Raw genomic sequence first — 26513 nt, forward strand, 5'->3', positions numbered from 1 at the left:
GTTTTCATTTCTTAAATGTAGTGCTTGGCACTAACTTTTTTTCTTCTTTTTTGTCCACACTTGAATATTTTATTTAGACTGAAAATATAATATGATTTAACATTTTCAAACATTAATACCATGTTTTTGTACCAACAAACAAAATTTAACACTGTATTTAGCATTTTGTCTACTTTTTATATCACAATCACTGTCGTAAACAATATGATAAATAATATGCAATTTATCCATGTTTTCACGTTTTGGAATAGTGATTATGCTATATATTACTAGCATGTTAAAGATTTAGTTAGAAAAAAAAACATAATTAATCTTCTAAAACTAGAGTGTCAACAATTTATAGTTATTTTTTTGAAAAATTTAGTTTTATAAAAAATTTCTCCAAATTATTTATTCAGTTCAATTCTTTCTTTGGCTAACAATTATTCAGTTATTCCATTATCTACATACATATTAGATATATTGTCATGCCCGACCAACAAAAAAACAAAAGAAAAAACAAAATATTGTCAAACCAATAATATTTATTCTTTAAAATGTAACTGTTATAAAAACAAGAAGCCCTTAAATGTTTTTCTCTAGTAACATGAATATATAACATATTAATTAAAGTAGTTTTTCTATGCCATATGTATATTTTAATTTGAATTCTTATGTTATTTTCGAGAATATACAACAAAGAAATTGAAAGATTATATTTACTAGATAAACCACTCGTCTATTACAATAACCGACATATAAAGAAGAGGAAAATCCAACCAAAATGGTAGAAGGAGAAAGAGAAGAGAGCAAGGGAAAAAGAAGATAAGCACATTCCTAAGAGAGGACAAGTACATAATAAGATTCAATCCAAGGAGGGAATTCGTACTTAGCCTTTACCCAACATTGAAGAAAATATACTCGGTTTGGGATACGAAAAAAAATCAGAATTTGGGCACACTTTTGATGACATTGAAGATTGTGAGGAAAACATAATTTGAGGAGAGCGTTATACTATTATGAAACCGTCGATTTCGCTCCGTCCAAATTTAATAAACGCATGCATTCCATGTTTGAAGCGATGCAAGAAAGGTGTTTTTGCTTCTAGAAGCTAAAGGTAGTCATTGGTTAACAGGATTTCATGCTATAAATGGGATTATGGACTACAGTTTCAACATTGTTTTAAATTAAATTTCCGTTGATAAAGAACATTAGAAAAATAAATGATCCATAGATTCCTCCTCCATACCGCAAAGAAGACATGTATATTACACTGCAAAGAAGACATCAAAACCTCCAAAGTTCTCTATAAACTGAGGTGTTGCACACACAAGTACTTCCTGAATAAGAAAGTCGTTCAAAGACTTCACATATACTAAAATTATGATTGTATTTATTTGTATATAAACAATTTATAGTTAACCGCTAAATATATGATCTTAAAAAGTTTCTCTAGTAACATGTATATATATATTAATTAAAGTCATTTTCTATGCTATATGTATATTTTAATTTTAGTTCTTGTTTATATCATTGGTTACTATAATCAAACAAATTATTTCCGCTTGAAAATTGTAATCATATACATATTATGCATTTCTTCTGCCTAGAGTCATCAAAATAATATTGCGTTTCAAGATATATTAGTTAATATAAATCACCCATATAAATTATATCCATTTAAAGATATTTTATATAATGTTTTGCATTTTTATTTAAATATATTTTGTTATTTCTAGTTGGTAAGTTTTCAACTAGATTTTATTAATGTTTAATATATACATTTATTATTGTATCCAATACATGTCTCAATTTTAAGAAAAGGTATATTTAAAAACCCAATAAAATATATCTTTTTTTTTGTCAACAGCTTACAAGAATGACTCAAACGAGCCAAAACAAAGGAAATTGTTTACATAGGTAACTAAGTGCGAAACTGAACGAACTCGTCGAGCTAGATTATCCGCTTTACCATTCTGGGAGCGAGGGACGTAAACCAAAGCAAACGAAACAAACTCCTCCAAATAAGGCGTAAAGGCTGGCCACTTGGAAGGTGAAGACACCATTTTCACTAAGTCAGAGCAGTCGGTGAAAAATACCACAGATTGATTATCCGTCCCAATCATACAACGCATAGCCCAGACAAGGGCCTCAATCTCGGCATAAAGAGGGGATAGACTACGACGAAGGTTAGCAGCACCCATAGTAGGAGCCTCTCCCCAAGGTGATGTACAGTACCATCCTCGACCCGCATAGCGATCTGTTGCTTTCCAAGAGCCATCAACAAAACAAGTATAACTTGAGAAAGACCGAGAAGCCCCCAAACCCCCGTTTCTAGATGGTAGAACCGCATCATGAACATTCGATGTGTGAACCATATCCTCTGTCTGAGCCAGAGCCCATGCCTTTGCCTCATCCTCTGCTATTCGTAATATAGCAAGGGAATTTGAATCCAAATTACTGAAAAGTTTATCATTGCGTGCTTTCCAAATATACCACAAGATCCAGGGGAAGAATTCCTGGTTTGGAATATTGTTGAATCGCCAAAATAGGGAATCCATATTCGTGAAAACCGACTCCGATGGGAAAAAACCCAGTGCTGTCGGGAATTGGGATAAAGCCCAAACCTGTCTAGCTGGTGGGCATTCAAAGAGGGTATGATTAATTGTCTCTTCCTGACAACCACAAAGACTACATGTGGCCTCTCCACAGATACCACGTTTCCTTAGATTAGCCGCAACTACCATACACCCCGATAGCACTTGCCATAGAAAATGTCGAAGCTTCAGAGGACATCTAATTTTCCACACAAAGGCCTGAAGAGGAACAATGCTCGGCCCAAAGACACTCAATTCAGTAGGAACTGTGTGCTTTGAACGGAGGATATGATACCCTGATTTAACGGAATATGTACCAGACTTAGTAAAATGCCAGCCCAGCAAATCCGGTTTATCCGGATGTTGCAATGGTAAGGCAGAGATTATAGCCACATCTTCCGGTACAAACGTAGCCGTAAGCTGAGCCATATCCCAGGAGTTTGAACTCCTATCAATAAAATTTGAAACTCGGAGCTGAGGGTCAGTAGGAGCCCCCATGCTCAGTGCTGGTCTCGGGGATTGGGCAGGAATCCAGGGGTCTGTCCATACCAAAATGGAACCACCGGATCCTACCCGTTTAATTAGTCCTTTGTTAACCAGAGAGCGAGCAGAAACTATACTTTGCCACCCATAAGACGGCAAATAAGACTTAATAGGATCTAAAGGTTCAGAATACCGATAGTAACGACCCTTAAAAACCCGTGCAAAAAGGCAATCCGACACCGTAATTAGCCGCCAAAGCTGTTTGGCAAGCAAAGCGGTGTTAAAATCATCCAAACACCGAAAACCCAATCCCCCAGCATCTTTGCTGGAGCATAGCTTATCCCAAGCGATCTAGTGTAGTCCCCGTGATTGCTCAGACGAGCTCCACCAGAAATTCGAAATGGCACTTGTCAGCTTTCTCGTGACCGTCTTTGGGAGACAAAACACGATATTACAAAGGTAGGAACCGCCGTGGCTACTGATTTAATCATTACCTCCTTCCCCCTTTGGATAACAATCTTGCAGGCACCCACTAGCCCGTGCTTGCAGCTTATCTTGGACAAACAAAAATTTTTTTTGTCTTAGATCCACCTAAACTTTCCGGGATGCCCAAATAAGAACTCATCCCGCCCAAATTTGTTATACCCAAGACCTCCTTTAATTCCTCCCTGAGATTAACATCCACCGTATGTCCAAATTGAATAGAGGACTTCTGGAAGTTGATTTGCTGACCAGAAACCCGCTGATATTGTTTGAGAATCCTCAAAACCACCTCACACTGCTCTTTTGTAGCCCGACAGAAGAACAAACTATCATCCGAAAATAACAGGTGCGAAATAGGAGGACTAGCAGTGGAAACCCTGATACCAGTGATAAGCTTTGCCTGTTCTGCTTTCCGAAAATGAGCAATAAGCACCTCCGTGCACAAAATAAAAAGATAAGGCGACAAAGGATCCCCTTGTCGCAATCCCCGATGTGGAATAATGGATCCCCGAGGACGACCATTAATCAATACCTTGTACTTAACTGATGTCACACACCACATAATCCAAGATATCCATGTCTCGCAGAAACCAAACTGATGAAGCAATTTCTCAACAAAAGACCATTCAACCCTATCATAAGCCTTACTCATGTCCGTCTTGATGGCCATAAATTTCCCTTTACATGAAGGGTTAGTACGGAGGCCATGGAACATTTCCTGCGTGATCAAGATATTATCCGAAATATAACGGTCCGCCACAAATGCCGACTGTGTTTCGGAAACCAAAGACGGAAGAATAGTACGCAGTCGTTGACATAGAACCTTGGAAATAATTTTATACCCAACATTGCATAAGCTGATCGGACGCAACTCTGACATCCTGGTTGGTTTATCTACCTTCGGAATAAGACAAATATTTGTCTCATTTAACCGTTTATCAAAAACTCCCTCCTGAAGAAAATAATTAACCAAAAGGACCAAATCCGCTTTAACCGTACTCCAAGCTTTCTGATAAAATAATGCCGTCATACCATCCGGTCCCGGGGCTTTATCCGGATGCATCATAAATAGTGCCTGCTTAATCTCCAGCTCAGAAACTTCCCATGTTAGAGAATCGTTTGTGACCTGACTAATAGATGTACCAATCTCGGCCAGACTCTCCTCAAAATCGGAAGGGTTTGACGAAGTGAAAAGCTTCTCAAAATACGAAAATGCAGTATTTTGGATCTCACTTTCCTCTGTCGACCAAGTACTAAGACCGACAATTTGGTTTCGGACCCGCCGCTGCTTCCTCTGGGCATGAAAATAACTGGTATTGTTATCCCCAAATCTCATCCAGCGACTTCTACTTTTCTGATACCAATAAACCTCTTCATCCCGATACGCTTCCCGTAACTGCCAAGTAAGTTCCGCAATCTCATCAACTGATGTATTGTCATTCTCTTGTGCCACCGCTAATTTATTTTTCAAATCCTCAATTGTCTCCCGTCCATATGGTACCTGAGGTTTCCGCCATTGAGAAATGGCCCGCCGACATGTAATAATTTTGCCCACTAAAGTGGAAGACGATGAACCGACCCCCACATCCCACCCCTCCGCTATTGCTCCAAAGAGCCCATCCTTATGAAGCCAGTGCCGGTCAAAACGAAAATTGTTTTTATCCCGATGAACTTTGTCCTCAATTACTGCTAACACCGGCATATGATCCGATGCAATCCATGGTAAATATTCCGTAAAAGAATCAGTAAATAAATCATGCCACTGGTCATTTGCTAATGCACGGTCTAGTCGACACCGTATCGGTTTCTTGTCCCTCCAACCTCGCCAAGAAAGAGTATCACCAAGGTCCCTTTATAATTAATCTCCACATCAATGAGTCTGTTTGATTCAAATAAAAAATAAACATTATTATTATTATTATTATTGTAGAATAAGGCCAAGCCACCACTACATCCAATAGGTTCAACAGTTTTTAAAGCTGAATAACCAAAATGACCAACAAAAGACTCTAAAAAAGAAAAAGGTTGTCTAGTTTCAGACAAAAACAAGAAATCTGGCTTATGCTTCCCCCATAAATCCCTAAGATACCCAATAGTAGCTTTATTGCCCTGTCCCTGGCAGTTCCAACTTAGTATCTTCATTTTGAAAGCTTTGAAATTGGTGGCTTAGCTCCACCAGCGATACCCTTCTCCATATCCTGAGGCTTCAGGGTAACCGTGTCTCCAACCAAAGCAGAGCCCTTTAAAGCTGGTCGCTTGCAGGGGGTACGTACATACACATTCAGTTTCTTGGAACCCAGACCTTGGGTACCTATGGCGCCTTTTCCCTTACATGACTTCTCCACAACCGTAGTTTGACTTGGAATACTCTCGTCCCTGCTATGACAAGTTTCTCACCAACGAAAGCTTCCTCCTCCATACCAGCAACAGCCTGATCCTCATTCCCTTCTTCCTCTGTCGCATCAGTATCAACCTGCATATCGATAGTCTCCTCCACCATGGGAACCAAGACCTCCTTCTCCTGAACACTCTTCGTAACCACACCAGCATCCACAGCAAGGTCCTGCACAACATGCTCCTGGACAGACATAGTGTCGTTGTCCCCATTAGGGACAGCAACAACACCAGACTCCTCCTTCTCAACATGAGATGCCTGCATTGTTACCCCTGGATTTAAAACAGCACAAATAGCACCCATCTCTGCGACTGTATCCACATTGTCCGTCGAAGCACCCTCTTGAAACAATGCCTTACGCACCACCTTACTTGGACGAAGATCATCCACTGGAACCGTAACAACACCAGAATCACGCTGCTCCAACTTATCATTGAGGTGCTCTTCAGACCCCTTCGCAACTTCCCAAGGTTGTCTGTGTTCGTTATGTTGCACAGACGGTTGGAAACGACGTTGCTTGTGCACCGGTTCCCCAACTGGAAAAGTCGACCGACTTTTGTAACCTTTATCAGACCGCCCCTCCATAGGTCTCTTCCCATCAGCCTGAGACCCCTCGCCACTGTGTTTACCTTGATAACCCCATTTAGCACCTCCCTCCGATCCAGAACCTCTCTGCCTCTCTGACTTAACCGCACCCTTATAGCTCTGGTGTCTGCGATCAGCATCCTCCCGAGGTAAGACAAGTGGTGCTATAGTAGGTTCCTCTAATGGAGGACAATGATCCTCATCATGGCACAAACTAAAACACTTCTTGCAAAAGCCAAACAGCCTTTCATAGCGAAGGGACACCACAGTGGCTTCACCATTGAAAAACTCCACCTCCGTCTCAAAACAGAGACATTTGAGACCATTGACAGTCACCTGAATCCTCCCTCCATCGATATCGACATCTAACACAGATCCCAATGCTTCCCATATGCTCCTGAAGGTTGGAGCAGCCCAAAATTGGAACGGTACACCCATGACTCAAACCCAGAAGGTCAAGGACGACGGGTAGGAAGGATCGACCGGACGCCAGCAAACCATGGAGACCATCCAATGGTCAAAGTAAAATGGAGCCAACTTTAGCACCTCAAGCATATTGGATTCCTCATCGAAATCGAACTGAAACTTCCCCATCCCTAGGTCTGCACCAGCAACTCTGCCTTCCATATGCCAAATCCGCGGGAACATAAGAAGGAGAGCCTTCATGTCTTGCATCTTCGGGTTCATACATCTCCCGACCACTGTCTTGGAATAACCTTTGATCAATGCCGAATTGTCAAAATACGGAACCTTCACTTTGGTCTTCATCACATTCGACCCCTTACTGAGAACCAAACTCTCCGACATCACCACAAGAAATTTTGCGAACAACAAAAACAAGGCGCACAAAAGATAAGCACAAGAAGCTTCGAAACAGAGAACAAAACACTGTGAGTGATGATTTTCCTGTTGCACAAAGGCCAGGTCTTTATACTCGACAGAGGAGTAGACCCACGAACTCATAGGACCAATCAAATCCCAAAAAATTCGACCCACCATATCTCGTGAAAGTTGTAATCGCCAATCATCAAGCAAGATATGCATAGCGCACCAGATCGAACCATTAAAGCCAGTCGTAACCCGATCATACCAAGGATCCCCAAATCTCATGAGAAGCCCAAAGAAAAACAAATTTGAATCCTTCCGTCTTCCCTTTCTGATATCAAAATCAGCAGACCACCAGAGATACGGATCCGCACAGATTACAGCAAAGATCCACCAGGATTGCCCAACCTTCCAGATTCAACCAATCCTCTCCCGAGGATCATTTTGATTCCTTCGATTGAATTTCCGATCTGGGGATCTGAATCCGATATCACAACACCCAAATGAAATCCTGTAACAACCGCATTGAACCCAAAGAAAACCAAAATAATAAACGCTCATAGTCAGGTCAAACCCTAGAGCCATCGCCATCGCCGTCGTCGAAAGAGTATAATTGTTGTTTTTCTCCAAAATTGTTGTTTCTAAATAAACTCATCCACATCTATCTCAAACTCTTATAATTAGTTAGTTGCATTGGATTAAGACACATTTTAACCCCAGAAACACTAACAAAGCTATTTAGTGCTTCTAAGCAATGTTTTCTTGGTTTTAGCCTGTTTTGGGACAAAATGGGTATAAGTGGCTTTTAAACTCTCCACATCAATCTCAAACTCTTATAATTAGTCAGTTGCATTGGATTAAGACACATTTTAACCACAGAAACACTAACATAGCTGTTTACCGCTTCTAAGCAATGTTTTGTTGGTTTTAGCCTGTTTTGGGACAAAATTGGTATAAGTGGCTTTTAAACTCTCCACATCTATCTCAAAGTCTTATAATTAGTTAGTTGCATTGGATTAAGACATATGCCAAATCCGCGGGAACATAAGAAGGAGAGCCTTCATGTCTTGCATCTTCGGGTTCATACATCTCCCGACCATTGTCTTGGAATAACCTTTGATCAATGCCGTATTGTCAAAATACGGAACCTTCACTTTGGTCTTCATCACATTCGACCCCTTACTGAGAACCAGACTCTCCGACATCACCACAAGAAATGTTGCGAACAACAAAAACAAGACGCATAAAAGATAAGCACAAGAAGCTTCGAAACAGAGAACAAAACACTGTGAGTGATGATTTTCCTATTGCACAAAGGCCAGGTCTTTATACTCGACAGAGGAGTAGACCCACGAACTCATAGGACCAATCGAATCCCAGAAAATCCGACCCACCATATCTCGTGAAATTTGTAATCGCCAATCATCAAGCAAGATATGCATAGCGCACCAGATCAAACCATTAAAGCCAGTCGTAACCCGATCATACCAAGGATCCCCAAATCTCATGAGAAGCCCAAAGAAAAACAAATTCGAATCCTTCCGTCTTCCCATTTTGATATCGAAATCAGCGGACCACCAGAGATACAGATCCGCACAGATTACAGCAAAGATCCACCAAGATTGCCCAACCTTCCAGATTCGACCAATCCTCTTCCGAGGATCATTTTGATTCCTTCGATTGAATTTCCGATCCGGGGATCTGAATCCAATATCACAACACCCAAATGAAATCCCGTAACAACCGCATCAAACCCAAAGAAAACCAAAATAATAAACGCTCATAGTCAGGTCAAAACCCTAGAACCATCTCCATCGCCGTCGTCAAAAGAGTATAATTGTTGTTTTTCTCCAAAATTGTTGTTTCTAAATAAACTCATCCCTTTTTCTTTCAAGATATATTTTATTAACCAACAAAATATATCTTGAAAGAAAAAGGGATGAGTTTATTTAGAAAAATATTTATAAAAGTATATAACTACCAATTAAAAACTGGTTCATACATAAAACTGGAAGGGTTTAAAATAAAAAATAATGAAAAAATATAGAAGAGTTTTTTGCTCATAATTTTGAAAGTGCTAAGATTCAAAAAAATTGAGAAACTAAAAATGGAGAAAATATGAAATCCATACAAATAGATATTATTTTTTTAATATCAAAAGAATAATGGAATAAAGATGAATGAAAAAATGTAGAATAAATGAATATTTTCTAGTTCATCTGTATACAACACAATTCAGAAATATTACTCTTTTAATAAATCATTTTATAGATTTTTTATATTTCTATCACAACGAGAACTGTGACATTTAGCAAAAAGATACTACCATATTTATTCATATTAAAAAAAAAATGGAGCCTAAGTATTTAAGCTAATTATTCTAGCTTATGTTGTGAGGCCTCAGCCGCCTAACTCATTTATGAACTCAATTGAAACACGGCCGATCTTGATGTCGTTGCTGAGATTTACAAAATGGAAGTGGATATAGTTTTGATATAGGGACACAAAACTTACACAATATATACATTCTCATAGTATTCTTTTTTTACATTTGTATTCTTGTTTATATAATAGAACAACCTTCTTAATTATAGTTCCATTAAGAATGATCCATCTTCATCTATATATAATTCTCTAATAATTTTGTAAGCATGGAAGTAATCTGAAATAAAAGAGAGGAAAACTGAATGGATGAGTGGACAACATTAATACGACAACAAAGATGAAAATGATATAACAATTAAAACATACACAGCTGCCGCAAGAAACCTAACTACACATCCAAAATTTTAAAATCTGATAATTTCACTATAATTCGTATATTTATTTTATCGACTATAGAAATTGTTTTTTAACCCAAATATACACGTTTAAATTGTACTTTGACGTCCAGTTTTGACTCGAGTCTCTTGTGTAATTTAGTACTAATGAGTTATGCATTCGAAACGTTTAGAATTCCATTTTAAAAAATTTATGAGTTAGGTGGTCACTGCTTTTTGCTAGTAGGTATCGTGGAGAGCTATTGATAGCTTCTTCTATAAATACGATGAGACAAATCACACAAGATACGAACCATAATTTAAATAGTATTATACACCCTTAAACTAATACTTGATTTACAAAAATGTCGTACAAAACCCCGACATAAGGGTTATGGAATTGATTCGAGAAAAAATAGTGTTGTGAAATTGATTTTGTCGTTATCCCAAATCTGAATAAAACATGTCACGACACATTAGTTACGTTGTATTGAGTAAAAAACCTCACGTTGGCCATGTGTCCTCTCTTGGGCCCTCACAGGACCTGCGGCCTTCATGTTCTACACTTTGTCTTCTTCGTCTTCTTTTGAATTATTTTGATGTGTACATATCAAATTGTAATTTGGCATTTTATCCATATATAATGTATCGTAAGAATACTCCAACGCTCCACATGGTCCGACCTTATCGAAAGGACAAACTTTTTAAAAACCATTAAAGCTAACCGCTCCAAAAAAAACTTTTGAAGGAGAGCTAATGAAAGTATGAAACTATGAAAGTGTTTGAAGCTATAATGTAACTAGGTATAGGTAGGTGGTACTAAAACGTAGAGGTGAACAACCAATATATATTCAACACTAAGTTAAGTTGTAAATTAAATTTAGTAAAAGTGTGATGATAATACTAAAGATGATATTTTAAATAGTAGAATAGGTAAGCTTTTGATTCAAACTGCAATAGTCGGGTCCGAAAAGTTGTAGCGGATAATTGGATATAAAGTATAAAACTTAAACACGAAATGATAATCAATGTTTAGTAAATTTTAAATTCCATGTTTTTACTCAATTTTTTTATATCTAAGATCTTCCTAGTATATATAACTTATATTAATGTTTACTAATACAATTATATTAATTTTTTGGAAATTAGAGATGTAAGAATATATTATAAATTATTAATTATCCCCTTTATAGTATTTGAAAAGTGCCCTTTATAGTATTTGAAAAGTGCAATTAATTAAAAAAATTGATCACCCTTACGAGTTGAAACCCTTGTGATATTTTGAGAAATTTCAGTTATACTAAAAACGAGAAAACTCCTTTGAAAAAAGTCACATGTGGGTTCTTTTTTTGAAACAAATAAAGTTTCCATCATAATCTTTCATAGTCTATTTAAAATTATTATTAAAAAAATTATAAAGATAAAACAATTTTTTTTTTTTTTTGAAAAGTATGAACATTGACTTAATATGCGTCGAATTTCATACATTTCTTTAGTTGAAAAGCATTATTATATAAAACAAAATAATTTTTTAGGATATGTTAACTTGGAAAATTGTAAAATAGTTTAAATTGATATTTTTAAAACAATATGATAAATATTGAACAAATCTTAATATTTAAATTTTTAGGATACTTTGACTTAGAATATTTATGGAGTCAACACTGGAGCTCGAGTACTGAAAGTCCTTATGATGTTATTGTGGTGATAGTAATTAGCAAATCACATGCCGTATAGGCTAAACTACTAAGTGTCTAAGTCAATGTTGAGAAAGATGTGAACGAATGTTTAATGAAAGGGTTGTTTAGTATTTTACATTGCACATACTTAGAGTTTACAGTCTTGTATAAATATGTAGTAGGCATCCATTGGGTGTTAAGAGAAATAATAGAAAATACTAGGTGATACCCGTGCTATAGCACGGAATTATATATTTTGTTAGTTATTTTTTTTTTGTAATTTGTATTTTTGTAATATAGTTTTTTATTTGATTTATTTTATTTGTTTATATAGTGTTTATTTGTATATTTGGGGTTATACAGTAAATTGGAAATCCTAATAGAGTAAGTAGTTTGTAAAATGTAGTTTTTCACGGAAACAGACACACCACAGTAGTAGATAGTAGTTTTGTAAGAGAATAGACACTCCGCAATATCAGATAGTAGTTTCGTAAGAGGATAGACACACCCTGCTTCCATGACTTAATTTATAGTTTGATAAAAATACATGTTTTAACGGATTTAACTCAAAAAAGTTTTATATTTTAAATTTTTTAGAATTAAAATATTAATATTACTTAAATATTTTATAGACTTTAAATTTATATTATGATATTTTAAACTTTCGACGGAGTTCAAATATTTATAATAATTTAACCATCTATAAAAATTTAAATATTTATAATATCTTAAACTTTTTTTAAAAAATGTAAATATATTATAATATGTTTATTTTTTAAAAGTTTAAATATTCTCAAATAGAATCAAATTAAACTGTTAAATTTGGATACCTGATAAATCAAGTTTCCTGCTCATTTGTACTCAAAACATTTTAGTCACATATTTATAGTGATTATGAACCGTATTCCAAAATATTTAGTCGATGTGGGATATACAGTACACCTTTTCTGTAAATTAGTTTACAACTTTACATATAGATAATTTCTGCGTTTATAATTCTTTCTATCTATACTACTCACAATTAATTACTATAATTTCGTTAAGGAAATATTATAATATCGGAAATCAAGCAATTTAGTCAGATTTGGTAACTTGAATATTCGTTTTTAAAAGATTATCTGAATCACTAAATATTCCTTTTAAAAGATTATCTGTTAAGATCAATCTCGGTAATTAAGGAAATATCCGAATTTTTGGTAATTAAAATTTATGGTTTTCATTTAAATACCTTAAAAGAAAATGAAATAAAAGTGTTTGCTTATATCGAATGAGTTTGTTTGGGATCTTAAATAATTAATCTTGAATGAAATAATATACTGGATCCAAAAAATATTATTCTGGAATACAAACAGATCCGCGGGTTTTTTTCTTTCTGTAGTCGGATATTTTAGGATCCGCGTCCCGACCCGGCAATTTTTTAAGTGATCGACCGAGGGTATTTTTGTCATTTAAAGAAATCAAAACTATAGGTTAATTAGATTAAATTTTATGATTCTCTAATCATTTTTAATGAAAAACCTACCAAAACCAAGTCATGGTCCATTTTTACTCTAGAGAGTACTTCTGCTTTAATAGTATAGATATTCTAGATCTTTTATGGTATCAAGAGTTATGGTTGTGATTTCTCAAGTAATGTAACTTGGTGATGAAAGTGTGAACGGCAATAATAAAGGTGTTGAGTATCCGTGCTTAATTTCTCCTTGGGGCCGCCAGAGATCAGATCAGAATCTTGAAAGTATATATTCTGAGCTCGAAGGAGAGGTTATCAAGAGGATTCTGATCCGTATCCTTCAAAGACGAGAAATCCATGAAGCAAACTATTGGAGTGATGAACGGATAAGAGGTTGATGGGCATTAACATAAGACTTAGTCATACAGTGACACTAACGTGCCAATGTTATATAGGCCTCTCCACGACTTAGTCATACGACGTAGGAACTGTAACTAACTGTTGTTGTATACCTCTATATATCCTTTGTAAGTCTCTTTGATTAAGTAATGAGAAGCACTCTTCATAGGCGTTGTATCATTGTGAATGAAGCACAGCCTAGAGGAAGCAAGCAATATATCTCTAATAATTCAGAGTTGCGAAAGTTGCTTTTAAGTTACAATGGTTCTCATCGATACAAAGAAAAGAAAAGAATCAAATTATAGAACAGAGAACAAACTTTGGAAATAAGAAACAGGAGCTCTAGGTTTGATTGGTTTGTAGAGTAATTTATAGCATTTGCTATGGAGATTATATGTCACCAGTGGGTCCACCCAATCGGGACCTTGAAGGAGTAACCTTTTCTTCTCCAGAATAGCTATCGGCGACAGAGCCAAGGCGGGTTCCTTAAAGTAAGAAACCGTTAAGGTGAGATCTATCGAACACAGTTTCTTCCATGTCTTGTTGCCGCTGCCTGAAGAATCAAACGACCATATAACTTGTGTCGGCCATTTTTTCTCAGATACGCACAAGCGGTTGTTAAGTACGCACATGGTGAGCTGAAGAGGGTCGCATCGATATGCAAAAGGAGCTTTACAAACGACTTGAAACGTTTCGGTGTGAAGATTGAAAGATAACACCATGGGTTCTTCACATTCGGTGAACCAATAAAGTGAACCATCTAAATACACGGGTTTGTGATGAGCGTTTATCCGATAAGGAGAAGCAGGGACAACGAACCTCCAAGCATTGGAGCAAAAATCGAAAACTTCACAAGTGGTGACATTGTTGAGGCCAAATTCGGATGAATTATATAACCAAACCGGCTTGAACGTGCCTTTCACCGTGTCTTTACCGAATCCAAGCTTAAGACTCGGCAAGTCAAACTCTTTTCTTTTATACTTTTGGATGAGGAGATGTTGGCAGTAGGAAAGATGAAAAGTCCGATGCCATCTAGTTAAGGGATTCACCACGACACTCGGTGTGTAGATACAGTAGACGCAGACTAGACCGTCGCAACTACCGTAACAGAACATGCTGCCCGAAACAGGAAACGTGGCTGTACAAACTTGAGTTGATGATCCCAACACAATTTTGCGAGAATCTGGATTCCGACCATCATCACGGTGATAATTGAGACGAACCATAAGGACATCGGGACCCTGTGATTGCCTACGGTTGATCAGTTGTCTTTTATTAGGATTGATAACCGGTTTAATTGACTGGTTTAGTGTAGTTTAGTTTATGTAGGATTAAGCCTCCTTTCACTTAATCCTACTCTTGTATATAAGCTAATGTAATCACACATTTAACACTTAATGAGAAATTTAGTTTTATCCAAACTTTGTTTGATTCTTGTTATGGTATCAGAGCACTAACAGAATTTCAAAAAGCTTCCGCCATTGTTTCTCATTCATCTTCTTTGATTGAGCTGAGATTGAGCTTGCTCCTTCAAATCATGAGCCGCTCGATTTCCCAGATTCTCATCGATTCTATCCTTCGCTTTTCTTTCGCTGTATTGCAATTTCTTTTGTTCGCATCTTTTGTTTTCTTTTTCTTGCTTTTGATTTCGATTTCTTTGACCTAGATATGTTGCTTTCTTCTTCAATCATTCAATCGGCACAGATCCTCTTCGTTGATTCTCAATTTCATCATCAGAAATGGGATCGATTAATCCAAATTCAACAGCGAATCAAAGCAATGTTCATCAAGCTCCAGATCAGTATGAGAATCCATATTTCCTGCACGCAGCGGATCATGCTGGACTTGTTCTAGTTTCCGATCGTCTCAATGATGGTTCTGAGTTTCATTCATGGCGTCGCTCAATTCGCATGGCGCTTAATGTCCGCAACAAACTTGGCTTCATCGATGGTACAATTCCTAAACCTGCTGATACTCATCGCGATGCTGGATCTTGGTCTAGGTGTAATGACATGGTAGCTACCTAGTTAATGAATTCAGTTAGTAAAAAGATTAGCCAGAGTCTATTGTTTATGTCTACTGCTGAGGCTATTTGGAAAGATTTGCTCTCTCGCTATAAGCAGGATGATGCACCAAGAGTCTATGCGATTGAACAACGATTGAGTACGATTAGGCAAGGTTCACTTGATGTCACTTCTTATTATACAGAATTGGTTACGTTGTGGGAAGAACACAAGAATTACATTGATTTGCCGGTTTGCACTTGTGGACGATGTGAATGTAATGCAGCTCTTCTATGGGAGAAACTCCAACAACGCAGCAAAGTTACAAAGTTTTTGATGGGACTGAATGAGAGTTATGAAGCTACTCGAAGGCATATCTTATTGCTTAAACCTTTGCCAAATATTGTTGATGCTTTTAACATGGTAACACAGGATGAGCGACAAAGGACGGTCACTCCTTCTACCAAGCTTGAGAATGTAGTATTTCAGAATTCTGGACCTTCTGAAATGGTTTCTCCTGGTTACTATAGTCAAGAGGCTACGCAGAATCCGAGTACAGGCTATTATACTGGTCCTCCGGATAATTCGGCTTATGCTGTGGTGAACTACAGGCCTAGTCAGCGACCATACTACACTCATTGCAACCGTTCTGGTCATACGATACAAAAGTGCTACAAGCTGAATGGTTATCCACCGGGTCATAAGTTTGGACCGAGAGCTTCTGGACAACAATACTCACTACCTCGTAGTCAAAGCACTTCAGGACAACGTCCTTCGTTTCCTCCACAGTCTCACTTTCAACCATCTCAGTATGCAACTCCGGGACTGATGGCTAATGCGGTTACACAACCTGCTCCTCTCTATATGCCACCACCAGCTATGACTACTAGTAACCTCAATTTGTCTCAGTTTAGTACTGAACAAATTCAATCTTTGATCCATCAACTCAACAATCATGTCAAGCTGCCTGAACAGTCATCTCCTCATCTAACTGCTACGATAACTGAGAGTGGAGCCATGGCACCTACTTCCACCGCTGGTACTGTTTCAATTGAATTTCCTTCTTCTAATCTCCGATATGAGAATCATACATTCACTTTTCAACATCATTCACTTACTTCTTTATATTCTACTCTTCCTAATGGTGCTTGGATAATTGACAGTGGAGCCACTAGCCATGTTTGTTCTGACTTGGCTTTGTTTAGTGAAGTCTTTCCTGTTTCAGGTGTTACAGTCTCGCTCCCTAACGGCACTAGAGTGCCAATTACACATACTGGCACCATACATATTTCGGATCATCTAGTTTTACATAATGTGTTGCATGTCTCGACTTTCAAATTTAATCTACTGAGTGTTAGTTCTTTGTTGCATCATAATCAGTGTTCTGCACATTTTTACTCCGATACTTGTTTTCTTCAGGACCTTTCTCAGGACTTGACGATTGGTAGAGGCGTCTTAATTCACGGTCTTTATATCTTGGAAACTGACGTTATTACTGCAACTTTCTGTGGATCCTTGCTCGTAGATGGTGACCTTTGGCATCAATGCCTAGGACATCCATCTCCTGCCAAGTTACAGCATATGTCGGGTACTTTACCTATGTCTAAGTCAAGTTCTTTACATTGTCCAATTTGTCCTTTAGCAAAACAAAGAAAATTATCTTTTCCATCTCAAAATCATTTGTCTTCTTCGCCTTTTGATCTTATTCATCTAGATGTTTGGGGTCCTTTTTCTGTCGAGTCTGTAGAAGGTTATAGGTATTTTTTAACAATAGTGGATGATTGTACTCGAGTAACATGGCTTTATATGCTAAGAAATAAAAGTGATGTTTCTATTGTCTTTCCTGATTTTATTAACCATGTCCAAACACAACATAAGACTGTTATTAAAGCCATTAGAAGTGATAATGCTCCTGAACTAGCTTTTACTCAACTTGTTAAGGATCATGGCATGATACATCAGTTCTCATGTGCATATACCCCTGAGCAAAACTCTGTTGTGGAACGAAAACACCAGCATTTGTTAAACGTTGCACGTGCATTGTTGTTTCAATCTAATGTTCCATTACAATACTGGTCTGACTGTGTGCTTACTGCCGTTTTTCTTATTAATCGCACTCCTTCTCTTTTGTTAGATAAAATTTCACCTTATGAAAAATTATACAAGAAAACACCGGATTATAACTTTTTACGTTCGTTTGGTTGTCTTTGTTATGCCTCTACTCTTGTTAAGGATAGAAACAAGTTTACTCCTAGATCAGAGTCGTGTGTCTTTTTAGGATATTCTCCCGGTTATAAAGGCTATAAAGTTTTGAATCTCGATACTCATATTGTTTCAATAACTCGCAATGTAGTTTTTCATGAAACTGTTTTTCCTTATAAAACTATTTCATCTGATTTACCAAAACAAGACTTGTTTTCTCGAATCATCACACCCTTGTCTACACCTGTTGTTCTTGATTCTATCGATAAGGTCTCATATCCTGTTTATGATGGTAATGCATTGGCTTCTGCTCCTGTTACACGTACATCATCCTCATCATCATCATTGTTACCTGTCACACACTCTAGTGCTCCTCCATTGCCATCATCACAAGAGACTGTGACATCTGCCTCAGCACAGGCTCCTCTGATCATGACCAGGTCAAAGAGACAGGTGAAGGCTCCAGGTTACTTATCTGATTACCATTGCAATCTTATTCACACTTCCCATTCCTCTGTTTCTTCTTCTTCTTCTTCTTTCTCTTCTTCTTCTCCTCTTCTTTCTGATCCTCTTTATCCTCTTTCCTCTGTTCTTACATATTCAAAACTAAAGTCTCCCTATCAGGCTTTTGTTCTTTCTTGTTCACTTGAAACAGAACCGAAAAATTTCCGCGAAGCCATGGCACACCCTCATTTCCCGAAGGCTATGGATGTGGAGATTACAGCTCTAGAGCAGCTTCGCACATGGACTGTTGAATCTTTACCCCCAGGTAAGCATGTGATTGGGTGTAAATGGGTTTACACTATCAAATATAACCCAGATGGTTCAATTGACAGATACAAAGCACGCCTAGTAGCTAAGGGATATACACAACAGGAAGGAATAGATTATATTGAGACTTTTTCTCCTGTGGCAAAATTGGCAAGTGTCAAGTTTATCCTTGGTCTTGCTGCGAAACTAGGCTGGACTCTTACGCAAATGGATGTCACAAATGCCTTTCTCCATGGCACTATTGATGAAGAAATTTACATGAGTCTTCCCCAAGGGTATACTCCTGCTAGTGGTGCACCTTTACCTCCAAATGCAGTCTGCAAGCTGCACAAATCCTTGTATGGTCTAAAACAAGCATCGCGGCAGTGGTATCATTGTTTTTCGACTGTGGTTCTCGGTGAAGGCTTTGAGCAGTCTCCTGTTGACAATACTTTATTTGTTAAACAGACTGGTGATCGGTTCATTGCCTTATTGGTCTATGTTGATGACATTATGATTGCATCAAATAATGACTTTGACTTACAGGCACTTCAGGCTGCTCTGCATAAGGCGTTTAAGATTAAAGATCTTGGTGCTCCTCGATATTTTCTCGGTCTTGAAATAGCCAGGAATGCTTCGGGGATTTCCATCTGTCAACGCAAATATGCTCTGGATATTCTTGCTGCGACAGGTATGCTAGCCTGTAAACCTGAAACTGTTCCCATGGATCCGACTGTACATTTAACTAGGGAATCAGGGAACCTATTAGCCAATGGAACTTCGTATAGGGAATTGGTTGGACGATTGCTATATCTAACTATCACTCGGCCATATATCACCTTTGCTGTCAACAATCTTAGCCAGTTCCTTTCATGTCCAACTGATGTTCATTATGCTGCTGCTATACGTGTGCTACGCTACATTAAGGGTAATCTGGGACAGGGTCTTTTTTACTCTGTGGACACGGAACTATGTCTCAATGCATTCAGTGATGCAAATTATGGTACTTGCCCTGATTCTCGCCGTTCTGTCACTGGCTTCTGTGTTTATCTTGGTACATCTTTGATAAGCTGGAAGTCTAAGAAGCAAGGAACCGTGAGTCGTAGTAGCACAGAGGCGGAATATCGCAGCATGGCATTAGCAACTTGTGAGCTTCTTTGGTTAACTCAGCTGCTGAAGGACTTACGAGTACAGATACGTGTTCCTGCCAAACTCTTTTGTGACAACAAATCAGCAATGCACATCGCGACTAATCCGGTCTTCCACGAGAGGACTAAACACATTGAGATTGATTGCCACACTGTACGTGATCAGGTGAAGAATGGCTTCTTGAAGTTGTTTCACGTGATTAGTGCCAATCAGCATGCTGATATCCTCACTAAACCTTTGCATCCTGGTCCCTTTCATTCTTTGTTATCTCGTATGTCAATCTCAAGTCTCTTTCATCCTGATCGAGCCTCGGTTTCAGAGACTTGAGGGGGGTGTATTAGGATTGATAACCGGTTTAATTGACTGGTTTAGTGTAGTTTAGTTTATGTAGGATTAAGCCTCCTTTCACTTAATCCTACTCTTGTATATAAGCTAATGTAATCACACATTTAACACTTAATGAGAAATTTAGTTTTATCCAAACTTTGTTTGATTCTTGTTATCTTTCCTTGAAAGGTCGGGAATCGATAGTTGATTTCCATAACTTAGATACAGATCTGAGTCTTAGCAGAGGTTTCACCGGAAGCTTCTCGAGGATGAGCGCTACAACGTCGTGTGGTAGAGAATCCACAATAGAGCGATGCCTTTTCGATACCAGTCTCGACCCAATTCTTTTCTTCGACATTGTCTTGCTTGTAATCGATATCATATCAATACACTTATCGAAAAAATATATACAGAGTATATAGCCTGTAAACACTGGGAAAAAAGGAAAACTCAGAAAAAAGGAAGACCTTAATTTCTTTATGACTTGGGCTTAGGGCTTAGGCCCATTAACAATTTTGCGTAGAGATTTTTAAACCGATGTGGAAATTAAAATTTCCTTGAAATTCAAAATATTTTAGGAATATTTGTTTTTGATGTCTGTGAGACTTTGACTGTGAGGGGAGGAGAGTGAAAAGGTTTTTTTTTTTACCTGTTGGAGAAATTGGTTGCTAAACGAGAGATAAATTTCTGAACGAGAATGGGCAAAATATATTTAAACGAATATTGAATACATTTTCTATTATATTTTTTTTAATTGTTAATACTATAAATTAAAAGGAACACACAACAATCTTATTATATAAAGTTTGGTTCTCAAAATTAGCAACTCAATGCATTAATGGAACGGCTTCCTCAATGCACAATGTTTTACAATTTCTCAAAGAGTATGAAGTTGTGTCAGGTCTACCCATTAGTATTCCTAAGACCAGTTTTTTCACCTCTGGTTTAACTCAACCTGAAATAGACCAAATCACTTCTTCATCTAGGATTAGTCACGGACAATTGCCTATAAGATTTTTAGGCATACCCCTGTGTACAAAGAAGCTCACCTTGTTAGACTGTGCTCCTTTGATTCAGAAGGTAAAGGGTCGGTTCAATGCTTGGTCCACTAAAACTCTATCATTTGCAGGCAGACTCCAACTCCTAAACACGGTAATAGCAGAGATCTCAAACTTCTGGTGTTCCGGTTTTGTCCTGCCAAAAAAGTGTGTGAGAATTATAAACTCTCTTTCGAGTGCTTTTCTATGGAAGGGTACGACAGAGGGACATCATTCAGCAAGGGTTGTTTGGGAGACTGTCATATTAGAAAAGAAGGAAGGGGGGCTAAGGATCCGTAACTTACAGGCTTGGAACATAGGTTGCATGTTAAAGCTCATCTGGTTAATTTTCTTCTGAGCCGGATCAGTATGGGTAGCGTGGTTCAGGCAAGAAGTCCTCTCTAGTAATCTTAGAAGCTTCTGGACAAGGAAAACAGATAATAAACACTCTTGGTTAACTAACAAGCTGCTAAAAATTAGGGAAATGGCTTACCCTTGGATTAAGTTGAAGCGTGGAAATGGTGAATCGTGTCTGTTTTGGACAGATAACTGGAGTAGGTTGGGAAAAATGACAACTTACCTTCAAGGAGATGGGATCTATCAAGTTGGCATTCGTCGAGGAACTCGGTTATCGGATCTGTGGCGACACGATGCTTGGAATCTCCCACCTGCAAGATCGGACTCACAAGTCAATCTCCACATAGATCTCTACCATTCATCTAACAGAAGAACCAGATTCTTACCTCTGGTGGATTGATGATTCACTTAAGGGTCGGCATACTACAAGCATTATCTGCTCAGCGATAACGGCAAATCATCCCTCTGTTCCTTGGCATACTATTGTTTGGTTCTTTGAGGTATCCCAAAGCATAAGTTTCTAACTTGGCTGTTCATGTTGAACAGATCACCCACCAAAGACCGGTTACTCAACTGGGGTCTCCAAGTAGATCCACTGTGTTTACTTTGTGGGATCCAGCAAGAAACACGAGATCATCTGCTATTTGACTGCTCCTTTAGCTGGTCGATCTGGTCCGCTACTCGTTGCAACCTCCATCCTTCTCGATCATGGAGCACGACTATCCAACGTCTTTTGAACTCCCGGGGATCGCGTGACTCTAGGAAACTTGCACTACTAGCTTGGCAAGCCGTGATCTACACCATCTGGTCGGAAATAAATCACCGGCTTCACAGGAACAGCTACAAGTTTGTTGATCTCCTCCTTCGTCAAATTGATGTATTCATCAGGAACAAAGCTTCTAGTCTGCGAGACACTCAGTCGGAACTATCTCTCTCGCTTCTACACCTCTGGTTCTCTGGAGAAGAAGCGGCAGAGACAACAACAACCATACCCTAATCTCCAAGAGGTCTCAACTCTCCATTACGCCAGTGTTTGGTCGATTCAGGTGCAATAATGGAGCTGGTTAGAGGTGGTTATCTCCCAACTGTAAATCTGGTTCAATTCTAACTGAGGGTTCAACTTTTGGTTCTTTCATAACTATGCGTTTCCATTCTATGTTTTATTTCTCTAAACGGGCTTCCGGATTGGGCTTTGGCCTTGTAAACTTTTTTTCTCCTGCAACTTAAATTGAAAGCCTTTTAACAAAACAAAAATAGTAACTCACAGATCGTGACACATGTTAGTTTTAACTACGATAACTACGTATATCTATATTGTAAAATTATCTGTATGATTTTTTTTATGTTTTTGAATTATGAATTTTTTTGTTAGGACGATTTCGTTTTCTTTAGAATTACAAAATTGTATAATTTACAACATAATAATAATTTTCTTTTTTAACAGCAAATTATCATAGATATCAGAATGCGTTTACAAAGTATAGAAACAAATCAAATACAACCGATTATCATAAATAAAGGAAATTGAACACAATTTTGAGAAAAGAGTAGATTAACCCTGCTTTCCAACAAAAGCCTTACGGGCTAACAGATAACATTTGTTAAGTCCCCCTTTCATACAATTGTAAATAACTATCATCTTTTTGATGAAACTCCAAAATGCACTTGGCATAACCTTGATTAATAAACTGAAACTGAATGTTGTTAGACTTGATTCTGAAACTTGTCTCCTTCGTGATATCAAAATCAAATTTGCCTTATTCATCCATTGATAATTGCTTATTATCGCTATATCTTCACCCCACAATTGTCCCTTTCTCCATGGTGGTTTTCATGGGTGTTTTTTCCAAAGCAGATATGCTTGTCCCGGTAACACCGTAAAAGAGGCTCCAAAATTTTGACACCTTAAATTCATCGGCTTACCCATTAAGAAGAATCGTTAGGCTCAGAGGCTTGAACGACCACTGGAAATTGTGAAAATGGTTGTGAAAACACCATATCTCGAATTCTCCATTTATAGATCTGCGACAAAGAGAATACATCACATCAAATCATGGGCTTTGGTGTGGGGATAACTGCCGGAAAAAAGGAGAGATGTCCCACGAAACCCCTATCACTGGCGTAGAGGGTAGCAACCATCACCGTAACGGTGAAGAGCAATTGAAGATGATAAAATATTTTATTTTAATCTAAAAAAAACTATATAGGAAGGAAAAATGAAAAACTAGAATAAAAAGAGAGGGCCGACCGACGCCGGAGAAGCCAGCGCCGGCCGGAAACAGTGACTTAAAGAAAGATGTTTTTGCTTGAGTAGTGTATGAGCGATCGCCTAAAGAGAGATATTTTATGATGGAAGCAACACTCTTTTTTTTTCTTCGTTTAATAAGATTTTATTATTATTTTAATAATCTACAACATAATAATTTTTTTACAAAATTGTATAATTTACGACATAATAATAAAACTTTATTATTATTTTAATAATCTACACCATAACAAAAATTTTGACACATGTCACGATCTTATAAAATAGTAACTTTTACAAGATAATAATAAGACTTTTTCATAATTTTATTATTTTAATAATCTACAACATAATAAGATTTTGACACATGTCGCAATCTTATGAATTAGTAACTTTTCAAACCATACTTTATATGATAAGATTTTTGTTGCATATTTCCTTATGTTTTACTTTTATTATTTATTTTAGATTTTGTGCATTGTAATTTTTTGTAGAAGACAATAATATCATTAAATTTTATTTTAGTTTGGTTAGATAATTTTTTTCTTTTTAATAGTATGTGATACTTTTCCAATGATAGAAAACTCTCAAATNTATATATATATATATATATATATATATATATATATATATATTTCTCTTTATGACTTGCATCTATTATGAATATCTTAGTAGTTAATAGAATCTTTTAAACAAATTCATAGACACATGGACACAATTCAATTTTGTGTAAATTTCCTTCACATTATTTTTTTCTTTCTTGATTAAGCATTAAACTATTAAAAGTTTGCAAGTTTCTCTTTTATGTTCACCACTATAAACTCTTTATAAACCCCAAATAAGCACATACTCTTCTTAACCAAAGCTCTTCATCATCTTCCTTGTTGCTTAAGCTATGGCTTCTCTCTTTAACCAAGTCCCTTCTGTATCCACAGTTTTCGCCCTCTACACAGTGAAATTTATAGACTTGTTCTCCTCTTATTATCAGTCGAGTTTTACGTTTGTGATCGAGCAAAAATGGGAGTTTTGTGATAATCAGACTTTTCGTGCCGCCGAAGTTTACTTAACATCGCGCCTCGCCGGACTCTCCACGGGAGAAGTCCTAGTGGGTTCGAGTGATCTCAAGAATCCGGCGGCTGAGCTAAATATCGGAGTCCCTGTCAACGCAAAGATCGCTGATGAGTTTGAAGGGATTCATCTTGAATGGACTCTACACTGTCTTGAGACTAAGAGTTTTCCCTACGAGAAACAGTACTTTTAATCTTAATCTTTCTCTTCTCCTTGATCTTAATCTTAAATATCATTTTTGTTCTTACAGTACTGGTTTCATGTTTCAGGTATTTTCATCTGACTTGTAAGAAGCAATATCGTGAGAAGATAATGACGGATTACTTCCCATACTTTGCAAAATCAGCAGAAAAGATTATAAGACATCGCGAAGATCTTTGCATCTACACTTACAACCGGCAACAGTCAACATGGCAAGCAGCCATTTTCGAGCACCACACGACCTTCAAGACCTTAGCTATTGAGCCGCAACTCAAGACCACCATGATCGACGATCTTGATGCTTTCGCTAAAGGAAAAGACTTCTTCAAGAGCGTGGGACGCGCCTGGAAACGTGGATATCTTCTTTATGGTCCACCGGGTACAGGAAAATCCTCTATGGTGGCTGCAATAGCTAATCACATGAACTACAATATCTATGATCTCCAAATTCAAAGCATTAGTGACGATGGTGAGTTGCGGAAGGTTCTTACCGGCACCAAGAACAGGTCAATTCTTCTCATTGAAGACATTGATTGTGGAACTGATTCGTCTTGTAGACGCCAAACCAAAAAGGAAGAAGATGTTGAGCTCGAAAAGAAAAAAAAGAAGCGTGACCTTGGGGTAAGTTAGAAATATTCCTCTGTTTTGTTTTTTTATTACCTCTCTGTTTTTTGAACCTTATTATGAATCTTCTTCCTTGTGGATAGATATCTTTGTCTGGCCTACTGAACTTTGTAGATGGGCTTTGGTCGAGCTGCGGAGAAGAAAGAATCATCATTTTTACAACAAATCACAAGGAGAAGCTCGACCCGGCATTGCTGAGGCCAGGAAGAATGGATCTTCACATTCTCATGGATTATTGCACCCCTTTTGTGTTGAAGAAACTTGTGGCTATATACCTCAAAATTGATGACCATGTCCTGTTTGATCCTCTTGAGAAGGTTGTCCTTGAGGTGAGTGCAACTCCGGCAGAAGTCGCGCAGCAGCTCATGGCGAGTAAGAACGCTGATATCGAATTCCTCAAAAAGAAGAAGTTGAAGAAAGAAGATACCAAAGTAGAGGAAGAGGGGGAAATTGAAGATGTTGACACTACAGAAGCTTAACATAGAAAGTATATAATTTGTATGTCAATTCCTTTTGGCAATAATAACCATTTCTTCATACCAGAGGAGAACCAATCAATACCTAAGAGACTCATAATTAAACATATATTTTTGTTTATATAACCCAATAGTTTGGCTGAAAACCGGTAACCCTGTCACTTAATTTCTTTCTCAAGGAACCTCGAATCCAACCACCAATGCAAGTAATGTTTATTTTAAACCTATCATTTTATAAACTGATTTGCTTTAGTCATTACAATATTTAAGACATATACATAGGTTTCTGTCATCATCAGTAAATTAACAAAATAAGTAATGTATCTACTTACAATTTTGATACATTACTTATTTTGTTAATTTAGATCCAGTTAACATTATAGTTTTTTTTTCTTTCTCAAAAGGTAGTTTAGTTAATTTATTTTCACTCCTTTATAATT

The 26513-nt window shown here is 37.4% G+C and overlaps 2 protein-coding genes across 2 annotated transcripts; one reads left to right on the forward strand and one right to left on the reverse strand.

Moving 5' to 3' along the window:
* On the reverse strand, window positions 7725-20423 carry LOC104748582 (F-box protein At1g11270-like). Its single transcript, XM_010470198.2, has 3 exons — window positions 20246-20423; window positions 13954-14907; window positions 7725-7858 (listed from the first exon to the last, which is right to left on the reverse strand). Exons 1-3 carry the CDS (start codon window positions 20421-20423, stop codon window positions 7725-7727), a joined length of 1266 nt encoding a protein of 421 aa, XP_010468500.2.
* On the forward strand, window positions 24593-26134 carry LOC104748583 (AAA-ATPase At1g43910-like). Its single transcript, XM_010470199.2, has 3 exons — window positions 24593-24955; window positions 25042-25594; window positions 25681-26134. The coding sequence occupies exons 1-3, from the start codon at window positions 24600-24602 to the stop codon at window positions 26074-26076; spliced, it is 1305 nt and encodes a 434-aa protein (XP_010468501.1). The 5' UTR covers window positions 24593-24599; the 3' UTR covers window positions 26077-26134.

The sequence above is a fragment of the Camelina sativa genome, chromosome 15 (genome assembly GCF_000633955.1).
Source record: "Camelina sativa cultivar DH55 chromosome 15, Cs, whole genome shotgun sequence".
NCBI lineage: Eukaryota > Viridiplantae > Streptophyta > Magnoliopsida > Brassicales > Brassicaceae > Camelina > Camelina sativa.

Bases quoted from the DNA above. Each gene is read 5' to 3' on its own strand.
- LOC104748582 (XM_010470198.2), bottom strand. From the start codon at position 20,423: ATGTCGAAGAAAAGAATTGGGTCGAGACTGGTATCGAAAAGGCATCGC. The intron at 14,908-20,245 runs AAAGATAACAAG...TCAATCCTAATA, and splicing joins CGATTCCCGACCTTTCAAGG to AAAGACAACTGATCAACCGT. The intron at 7,859-13,953 runs GTTTGTTCTCTG...CGGTTGTTACAG, and splicing joins TCCTGTTTCTTATTTCCAAA to GATTTCATTTGGGTGTTGTG.
- LOC104748583 (XM_010470199.2), top strand. From the start codon at position 24,600: ATGGCTTCTCTCTTTAACCAAGTCCCTTCTGTATCCACAGTTTTCGCC. The intron at 24,956-25,041 runs GTACTTTTAATC...TTCATGTTTCAG, and splicing joins AGTTTTCCCTACGAGAAACA to GTATTTTCATCTGACTTGTA. The intron at 25,595-25,680 runs GTAAGTTAGAAA...CCTTGTGGATAG, and splicing joins AAAAGAAGCGTGACCTTGGG to ATATCTTTGTCTGGCCTACT.